Source organism: Apium graveolens, chromosome 2 (genome assembly GCF_009905375.1).
Source record: "Apium graveolens cultivar Ventura chromosome 2, ASM990537v1, whole genome shotgun sequence".
Lineage (NCBI taxonomy): Eukaryota > Viridiplantae > Streptophyta > Magnoliopsida > Apiales > Apiaceae > Apium > Apium graveolens.
The window spans coordinates 139784136-139795091 of NC_133648.1; the positions used below are offsets into that span (position 1 = coordinate 139784136).

Here is a 10956-nt window from a genome sequence, read left to right on the forward strand (position 1 = left end):
TTATATTCTGTAAATTTGAGTTGTTATCGAGATCTTCATTACTGTATAGAGATGTCTCATGTCGATTTGTAGAATGACTTATCAATATCTTTAATTCTCTATATGCAGTTTGGCTTGTCGATATCTCCACTTCTCTACATGCAGTTTTGACTTGTCGACATCTCCACTTCTCTACATGCAGTTTTGACTTCTCTAGATGCAGTTTTGACTTGTCGACATCTTTACTTCTCTACATGCAAATTTGACTTCTCTATAAGTAGAATGACATCTCTACAAGTAGAATGACTTCTCTACAAGTATAATGACATCTATACAAGTAGAATGACTTCTCTACAAGCCTTTCTGACTTCTCGATAGACATCTCTGTATATCTTGATCTATGACTTGTCGATATGTGAATTAGAATATTTTTCCAAAAATAACATTATTTAATTCCAAGTTTCTAAACTTCCCTCTGAGGCATGATCAGGCTTGATCTTCTTTCAGAGTTTATACCTTAGCTTGATATTTGTTCATATAAAAATTTTCCAGTTTAATCTCCTTACCACTTTTATAGACTCAAAATATATTATTACAAAATACAAAATGATTATCATACAACCGAATATTAGGGTTGTTAAAGTGACTTTGTCTTGTTATTTAGAAGAATGTCTTGCACAAAAATGCATACTATTCACCCAGGTTAAATAAATGTATACCATTGACCCAATCTTATATATAAAAAATGAAAGTGAACTAATTATAGTTATTTCAATTTGAATTTGTTGCTTCGGGCTAAAAGAGAATAACAAATACTACTGATCCAGCTAAAAAAATATACTATTGAACCGGGTTAAAACAAAATAAAAATTTGAAAAGTAATTTATTGGTCAAATATATTATTGAACCGGATTAAAATAAAATTAAAATTTGAAAAGTAATTTGTTGGTCGATGTAATGTCATCATGTTAAAACAAAATCATATGTATTATTAATTCGGTCTAATAAATAATATTCATCAGGGCTAAAATAAAATTTAAAACTTAATAATACAACTGATCAAGATAAAAGAAAAATAAAATAAAATAATAATTAGACCAACTAAAACTTAATAATTTGTAATTTTTTTTGCTAAATAATAATTTGTACTTTTTTCCGGGCTAACATAAAATATTTATCATTGATCAAATATGAATGTAATTGGCTGAAATTGATCGATATAATGGGGCTTAAGCAAATAAAAAATAATGTATATAATTGATCCGGAATAAATCAAGACAAGAATCAAACTAAAATATTAATCTGTATACAATTGATATGAATTAAAGTTTACCTTTTAATTAAAATATAATAACCTTTTATAAACACCCCTAAACTAAATTATTAATCTGAATACTATTGATATGAACTAAAATTTATCTTTCAATTAAAACAGAATAATCTTTTATAAACACCCTTAAACTAAAATATTAATTCGTTTACTGTTGATATTAACTAAAATTTACCTTTTAATTAAAATATAATAATCTTTTGTAAACACCCCTAAACTATATATTATTAAAAATAATTCGTGCGTCGCACGGTTTAAGCGAGTATTTATTAATTTGAAATAGTTAAAAAAAATCAAATTACATTTTAAACAAACAAAAAAAATTATCCAAGTTTCGTTTGATTTTATTTCGACTTTATCTTAAGTTTTATAAGTCAGATTTTGATGATTTTATAACCCACGCGAAGCTAACGAATTAATGTTTAATTCAGTAGTAGTTTAAATTTTTTGTCCAACAAATTTTACCCATAATTTATATAAAAAATAATTATAAATTTTACATTATTATTTTATTCATTCTAGGATACGTACTTCTTTTTGGTTTAAATCTTTGAAAAGATAGGATGTTTCTATATAATTTAAAAATCTACTTATAGTTGGTTATAAAATATTCATTTATTTTGGATCCAACGGTTATGATCAATTTGTTTAAAGATCTAACGGTGCATATTAAATTGATAGTATATGGACCAAAACTATCAAAAAATTGGATAATATCCCCTTTTCCATATTATATAATATAAAGATATAACTTAAGAACATATTTATATTTATTTAAGTAAAATGTGTCTATGACAAGATAATCTCTTATCTATACTTGAACAAATGCCTACATAAAACAAATAGGAAGTTCATTTACACTTTTTTTTCTTTATAAAATTACTAAATTGCTCCTCGTAATTATATATGTCAATGACTTTTCTTTTAATATATATAAATTACATCTAATTTAACATACACATATAATACATTATCATATTTAACATATACGTATAATACATTATCATATTTCCCGACAGTATATAAGCTGAAATACAAGATATTCTATACAAATTTACAGCCCCGCCCATCACCCCATACTCCCTTCCCTTGGGCCTTGGGTACTTTTAAATGTATGCTCCACTTGCAAATGGCCCGAGCAGAATATTAGGAATCTTTAATGAAATCAAACATGTCCTTTCCCAGAGTAAACCCGGACCCTTTCTGCAACATACTTTGCCATTTTTTTGTGTAACAAGTGCAAATCAAAATAGTTAATCCAGTCAATAAATTCATAATATTTATTATTTGAGTGCCGTTTACTGGCCCATCAGTCAAATTGATGACCATCAATCCATCATTAAGTGGCTTACATATTTATGCACTTCGATTATAGTGAATTATTATTGATGGACAAATAAAGAAATACTGCATTACTAATCAACTCCGCCAATCCCTTGATACGTCATTTTTTTCTTTCTTTTGGCATTAGGTGCCTGTGCTCTAAGAGCATCCACCTGAAATCATAGCATCTGAACTGAAAGTTTCATTACCTTTAAACAACATATAAGCAGTAAATCGAAGGTTTTTTCACTAGGATTTGCTTAAGGATTTAGTTTCATTTGCCCCCTGAAGTAAAGTCTTTAAAAAATCCTTGATTACTGAATATAGAAATCAAATGTCGGGATCGACTGAATTGATACAAGAAAGAAATCCATTAAATAAACAAACAGCATTTTCCTCACAGTTCAGCATGTGGAGGACTCTTGTGGAATTAACCATGAACATTAAACATTCTTAATTTTCCAGGATCAGCACTGTTTTACAAACTTCTTTTGTTTGTTCTTGATAACAGTATGATCCTGATCTAAAAACAAGTACCTTCAGGAGGCTGGACTAGCTTGCGATTGTAAGGAGCTGACATCTCTTTCTTCAGCTGTATCAGTATATCTTCCATGGTGTACTCTCTCTGCCAATTAGACAGTATTCCGAACTTTTTGACTTCCACCTATACAAAAATTAGTTACATACATAACAGCAAAACAGTTACTATTCGACTTGTCCAGATAAAGCTCGACTACTTGTTCAAAAAAACACTGCTACACGTCAACTCCTTTGTTCGAGTGTACTTTTTATGCAAATCATGAAAATTAGAAATAACCATGCGCCCTTAATTTATACCTAATATACGCTGACTAACCAATATAGCATTAGGTTATTTTAAATGGAAAACTTGTATTTAAATTACCAAAGAACACACTCACATCAGCAGAAAATTCGTGGCATGTTATCAGCCAACCCTTCAGGGAGAGGGATCATATATATACCGTCCCAGTTCATAAAAACATGATATTGTCTATCCTTCTTTCCATTTTTATCAAGGCAGCATAAGCATACGCAGAATATCACATGTGGAAAGGTCAATTCTACTAAATTAAAGGAACCATACTGCTAAATCTACATATAAGCTATATCTAGGATGTGACCTAACCGAATTATAGTTCACACTTGTAGAAAAATAGTATCAACAAAATGCGAGTTGCTAAAATAGATTGATAGACACAAAAGAATTAGGGGTTAAGAGAACAGCCAAGTTTTAACAAATGAGTAACATATGTTAGACCGCTAGTTATATTACAACGGCCAAAGAAATCATAAGATGATACCGATGATAGACTGTCAGAACTTTCTTGGATTTTAGCGAATTTGGATAAATTCAATATATACGCTACATTTTAGGGGTATTCAACGTAAGGTCTATTCTGAACAAGGATAGCAGTGTCCTATCATAACTCTTAAGCAATTGTCAGCTGTGTACAATCAATATAGTGAATAGAGAAAGATCACCTGATTAGGACACCTAATGTGACTACCATTATAATTCTAATTATTACTACTCCCTCCGTCCCAAATTAGAAGTCTCTTATACTTTTTCACGTATTTTAAGGTGTAGGAAACTCAAAGCTCCATATATTTTTTTTTTAAAATTTCTTTTTCTAATTTAAAATTTAACATTTATACTTCTATTCAGAAAAAGAAAATTTGAAATATAATTAGTAGAACTATCATTTAATTTCACCTAAAAATGCATGAAAAAAGTCAAAAGAACTTATATTTTGGGACGGAGGTAGTAATACCTAAACTCGATACCTCCTTAATCTCGTGCTTTCCCTTTTAGCTTCTTGTGTAATAACGTGGAAATGCATGAGTAACTGTTTCAGCTAGAATGTTAGTAATTTTGTCATGTGTTTGTTTTATACTGTCCTACATCTCCTGCCATTTCCTTTAAGATTTTAGGTGATGTTCATCTTCACCCTTCAAAAATGTTCGAAGCAAAAAAGACTGTTGAGTGAGGCACCTGAGTTAAAGACCAATGAGTTGAATTGAGACACTTGAGTCTTGAGTCAAAGCCGAATGAATCTTGTTTAAATTTTTGAGTTGGGTTTAGACGCTTGAGTTTAAGTCCAATAAGTAGAATCGAGACACTTGAGTCAAAGGTCAATGAATCTTGTATAACTGTGTACGTTGAGTTAAGTCGAGAGACTCAAGTTAAAGTCATCCTGTATTTATTATTGAACATTACAGCAAACAGGAAGCGATAAATGCAATTAACTGGAAAATGAAGAGCAACATCAAATTAGAAAATCCATATGTACCACTCCAGTTTCGTGGTTGACACAAGTCAGGTTGATCCGAGAATGGAAACGGACAGTTGGTGGCTTCTCAGGGTAATCTTTGTCACAGAAAAGCTTTAACTGATATATACGACCTTCGTGTACAGACTGAAATAAGGTAGACAATTGCAGTATTTAGATAATTACATGAGAGGCAAATATATATTTCAAAAAGGATGGAGAGAATTAAAGACTCTCTCTCGTTCACATGTATTTCAATTCTAAATATTAATATCTAATAACAAGAAGATCTTTACTCAGAAACTAGAGAGCAGAACTGCATCAGCTTTTAAAATATACACAAAAATACCATCCAAGTCATAATCAAAATTCAGAAACCAATACAGTATAATCCTGGTTTTAGTTAGGGGTTGTTAATACTCTACACAACACCGTGCAAAATTTGGACAAGTAATTTGGCTAGAAGGAACTCGTTGGAAGTGTTAGATATATTTTTATTTCTGAAACCAATGAGGCACAGAAAATATTGCACCCCGTTGTCAAGCATAAGCTAAAAGAAAAATATAGAATTTTGCACAAAGAAATTGGCTGGATGTAAAGATGTACCACAATATTAAGGCAATAAGAAGTTAAAAACTGCAAATTGAGTTTCAGTAGTGTTTATCTTCATCAATACCAAAGGTTCAGGCAGTAACTTTGTGCTTGGAGTTCGCAGTGACCATATTGGACCACAGCATAACATGTTGCTGTGAATTCAAATGCTGTGAATTCAAATAAACCACCCATCAGGTTTACTTATGCTAGAAGGCCCAAAGGAAGAAAAGCCCAAGTTAAAGAAGCCCAAGCTGTATAGTATCAGTCTTTTATTAGAAGGGAGGGTAGAGAAGTCATTTCATAATATTAAGGACAGAGGTAGGTAAAAGGGAAAGAAGGGGGGTTAGTAAGGGGATCTGGAAATTGTATTGAGTAGTAGACTTGGGAGAGGCCACATCTCGAAAGTGGCAAGCTTATTTTCTGTGTAACCATTACGATTGTGCTAATATATATTTGGTTCTAGTTCGTATTGTTGGGTAACTCGGTGTTGTGTGTTGTTTGGTGTGTGTAAGCTAATTCTACAGCAAATTGGTATCAGAGCAGTCAGATCTACAACAATGGGAGCTCCACCTTCTAATCAGCACCGTATTGAAGGGCTTGAGAAGGGCATGGTTGATCTGCGAGCTGCCATGGCAGAACAGGTCGCCACCGCTGTGAATAGTGCAGCCCAGGGTATGCAGAGTTCTCTTATTGACCACATCACAGTGATGATGGATCAAGCTATGCAACGATTTGAGGCCAGAATTGCCAGATCTAAGGAGGAACAAGAGCAATTTCAAGCGTAAGTTCGTTCAACCCTTTCTTCGTTGAAGTTGACCGAGTCGACTCAGAAAGGCGGGTCAAACTCGTCAACGGGTCCAGAAACGGGTTTTGGAGCGGGTCGGGGCGAAGGTTCGGGTTTCGGATCGGGGCGGTTTGGAGGATCTGAGTCGGGTCGAACCGGGGACCAAATTGGGGGAAATTGGAAGGTAAAAAAATTGGACCTGCCTATTTTTGATGGGGTTAACCCGGATGGATGGATATTAAGGGCCGAACGTTATTTCCACTTTTATCGATTGGGAGAAGAAGAAAAACTAGAAGCGGCTGTGGTTTCTCTTGATGGGGATGCTTTATTGTGGTTTCAATGGGAGAATGGGCGGCGACCCATCAGGAATTGGGCTGAATTAAAGGGAATGTTACTTCGACAATTCCGAACCACTTCAGCTCGAAGTTTACAAGAGCAATGGCTTCACCACCAACAAACAACTGGCGTGGTGGATTATAGGCGACGTTTTATCGAGTTAATGGCACCATTGACAGGAGTACCGGAGGAAATAGCATTGGCTCAATTCATCAACGGGCTGAACGGGCTGAAAGATGAAGTTAAGGCTGAGGTACGAGTATTGGGACCCCTCAACTTAGACCACGCAATGGAGTTAGCAGTTAAGGTTGAAGAGAAGTTGCGAAATAGTGGAAGTCGCAAAATCAGCACTGGATTCTCAAGCCCATCCTTCTCAGGTACCTTCTATCTGCCCTCTCTGAAATCTCCATCCAGTAGAAGCTCAGTTTCTGTTTACTCTCCGTCTTCTTCCTCCCCTTCTAGTCCTACTCTTAAAAATGTGGGAGGTGTTCCGGTGGCCAAACCACTGGGTGAGTTTAGGAGGTTAAATGAGAGGGAGTTGCAGTCGAAAAGAGAGAAAGGGGAATGTTTTCGATGTGACGAGAAGTGGTCGATTGGCCACCGTTGTAAAAAAAGAGAGTTAAGTGTCATTTTGATGCAGGGAGAAATTGGGGATACGAAAGGTGAAGGAGATCAGGGGGTCGACACAGGGTGTATGGAGTGTTTGCAGGAAGAAAATGACACGGTCCAGTCTGAAATCTCCTTAAATTCTGTGGTTGGAATTTCGAACCCGAAGACACTTAAATTGGTAGGAGAGGTGTTGGGAAAAAAAGTAGTAGTCATGGTTGATCCGGGGGCGACCCACAATTTTATATCGACTGTGGCTGTGCAGAAATTGGGGATTCCCGTGGTGAAAACGGAAGGATTTGGGGTATCGCTAGGTAATGGTGAGACGGTTGATGGAGAAGGAGAATGCAGGGCATTGGTGGTGCAGTTACTAACCATTACATTGGTTGAAGACTTCCTTCCCTTGACTTTGGGAAACTCTGACTTAATTCTCGGAGTTCAATGGCTTGAAAAATTGGGTACAGTCTCTACCAATTGGAAGACGCAAACCCTCAAATTCATGGTGGGAGGAGAAAGTGTGACGGTAAAAGGGTGACCCAAGTCTAGGTCGTTCCATGATATCACTGAAGGCTTTGTTGAGGACGTTAAGAAAGACAGGGCAGGGGTACTTGGTTGAGGTGTTGATTCAATGGGAAGGACTACCGGACTACGAAGCAACCTGGGAGCAGTTCTCAGATCTGGATCAAATGTTCCCCACTTTCCACCTTGAGGACAAGGTGGCTGTTTGGGCCACGGGTAATGCTGTGAATTCAAATGCTGTGAATTCAAATAAACCACCCATCAGGTTTACTTATGCCAGAAGGCCCAAAGGAAGAAAAGCCCAAGTTAAAGAAGCCCAAGCTGTGTAGTATCAGTCTTTTATTAGAAGGGAGGGTAGAGAAGTCATTTCATAATATCAAGGACAGAGGTAGGTAAAAAGGGAAAGAAGGGGGGTTAGTAAGGGGATCTGGAAATTGTATTGAGTAGTAGACTTGGGAGAGGCCACATCTCGAAAGTGGCAAGCTTATTTTCTGTGTAACCATTACGATTGTGCTATTATATATTTGGTTCTAGTTCGTATTGTTGGGTAACTCAGTGTTGTGTGTTGTTTGGTGTGTGTGTAAGCTAATTCTACCGCACATGTACATGGAGTAAGAGTTTAGTTCTACAAATCTTTAACTTTACATATCTGTTACATATTTACAACTACACAACTATAGATCAGTATTTTAGGTTTTCACTCGTAGAACACGTCAGAACCAAGACTTGTAGATAAAAATACACAGTATTCTTCTTTAAATTTCCAGTACCTGAGTACTAGCTGGTTCACCTGGTTGAACATAACAAAAGAACTATGCATAACATTTCTATCTCTATGTATCCATATATAAAGGGTAGAACAAGTGCTGCAAATTTTGAAGGACAAAAAAAACACTCACGTTATGAGGACCAATTATGGTTCCTGTCCAAGAGCGCATGTAAATATCATCTCCATCATCCATTCCATAGCTCACAGTACCATCACCAATACCCTTTTCTCCACGTTCAAGCTCCTCCAGCAATCTGAAATTACGGGGTACTGCAAGGCAATTGATAAACATGAGAAGCTAAACCCAAAGTAACAGCAAGTGCAATTAACCAGACCAAACTTTATAAAGTCTAGAATGTTGACCAGTAATTACAATAAGCAAATAAACCTTGTAGTAGAACGAAAAATATCACAAAAGTTTAGAATATTCCAACCATTACATCGCAACTCAGATAGACTCATATCTACCCAAGTATCTAAATTATTATTATAAAATAAGAACCTTATCTAACCGTTAATCACCTTTGGTCCATTACTATTACGAACACATATAAACCTATCTACACATTTAATAACCTAGTAAACGTATGAAACTAACCTACACATGTAAGAGTAACACTACTAATCAATTCAATTCAATTGAGAGCGATACTCTTTGACCTACAACGGAAGCAGCTGCTATATATCTAACTGTTAACAACTGAAATATAATAAAAATAAAAATGTGGCCAAGTAACAGGGATCAAGTAAAAAACATAGTATCAAATCGAAAGATCGACATTCACACAAAACCATAACAAATTAGTATGGAAACAGACAAGTTTAAGTATAAGACGAGCAAATCCACCACAAAGAAGCCCCCCAATAAGTCTCTAATTTAATTAGCTAGTGAAAATTAGTAGCCACCAATTTCAATAAGTAATAATATAAGAAAAATTGACAAGTTGTAGTAGATAAAAAAGCAGTAAAAAGAAATGGATATAATAGAGAAAGGAGAGTTGAAATAAGAAACTGACCGACCACGCTAGATCCACCAGAGCCTAACGTCATGGAATGAGGGGATGGATTAGTAGTTATAGATTGGATCGATGAGTTGATGGATTTTGGGAGAGAGAGAGGGTTTTGAAGAAGAAAGGGAGACGACGACGAAGAATAAGAGAAATAATAATCCAAGGAGATGATTGTAGCACAATAAAGTGTATTTGGGTTAGCTTACAAGCTCACCCCCCCTTTACCCCTTACATTATTCTTACTTTCTCATGTTTTTTATTCTTCTCAAATTCTTCTCAAATTTCAAGTGATAATTAAATTTGATATAAATTTTTTTAGGGCTTTTCTCACAAATATGAAGGTACTACTACTATTTTTTTTGAAAATTGCAACTTGTGCAACTTAAAGCAATTGGCTTTAATTTGTGATGCAATTTTATATGCAATTTTTCTTTTGTATATAATCATTGAAAATATGGGTATTCTTGATAAATTTCTTTTTTAATACATATATGATAGGGGATAAAATAAATTTTAATTAATGTTGCATTAATTATATCTAGGGCTGCAAGGCCCATTAAAGAAGGTTGTGTATGACGTTCAGACCAAAAAGGTTAACACATTGATCCGGCCCAATAAGGTTAACACATTGATTAGGCCTGATGGAACAAGAAAGACCCAATAGCCCTGAACATTTATTAATTTCGTAATTAATAAATAGGGAGGATTAACAGCTCATTAAATGAGTACAATCAGTAATATAACTCTATGAAAGATAGCCTAAAGGGCACCTAAATCAACAAGGAGTCTGATTCCTTTGTTATAAGACTCCAAAGTCTATCCAAATTCTGAATATTGTCCCTCAAGTCTCATAACCCTAGTACAATTCAAGGAATCCCAACATCTATATAAGGGGTCTCACCCCTCCAATCAGAACTAAGTTTTTTGACTTGATCATTGGCATACAACGAGGTACGTAGGCATCTTATTAAGGCAGATTGAGTCACGAAACACAAAAGCAGTCAAATCGAGCCTCGAAGCTCACGAACCTAGCAATAAATATGATCTAGTTTTTAATCCATAACATTTGGCGCCGTTTGTGGGAAAGCATAACAACAACCATAGTGAGAACACGGAGTGGAAACAGCGCCTCTGAAGGAACACCAGCTGGAACAACTCAAACGATTTCGTCAATAGTGGAGATACCCCCACACTCATCATACGCCTCCACCCAAGGAGGAACCCTGATAGGGGCAAATGAGCCTCAGCCACAAGGGACGAACCCCCCGACTCCTCAAGGGACGAATTCCCAACTTCAGCAGCTACATGCACCTGTGAATCCTCGACCCGTTGGGTATGAGTATTCAACTGTTGTGACCATTAACCCCCCTTATGGGATGCCCCTGTACCCCGAGGTTGGAGGAAGTGGACATGCA

The 10956-nt window shown here is 35.5% G+C and overlaps 1 protein-coding gene across 1 annotated transcript; it reads right to left on the minus strand.

The window, feature by feature from the left end:
- Nucleotides 1-2923: 2923 nt before the first annotated feature.
- LOC141707885 (ubiquitin-conjugating enzyme E2 variant 1D) lies at nucleotides 2924-9752 on the minus strand. Its single transcript, XM_074511310.1, has 4 exons — nucleotides 9548-9752; nucleotides 8662-8801; nucleotides 4945-5070; nucleotides 2924-3296 (listed from the first exon to the last, which is right to left on the minus strand). The coding sequence occupies exons 1-4, from the start codon at nucleotides 9579-9581 to the stop codon at nucleotides 3156-3158; spliced, it is 441 nt and encodes a 146-aa protein (XP_074367411.1). The 5' UTR covers nucleotides 9582-9752; the 3' UTR covers nucleotides 2924-3155.
- Between the last annotated feature and the right edge of the window lie 1204 nt (nucleotides 9753-10956).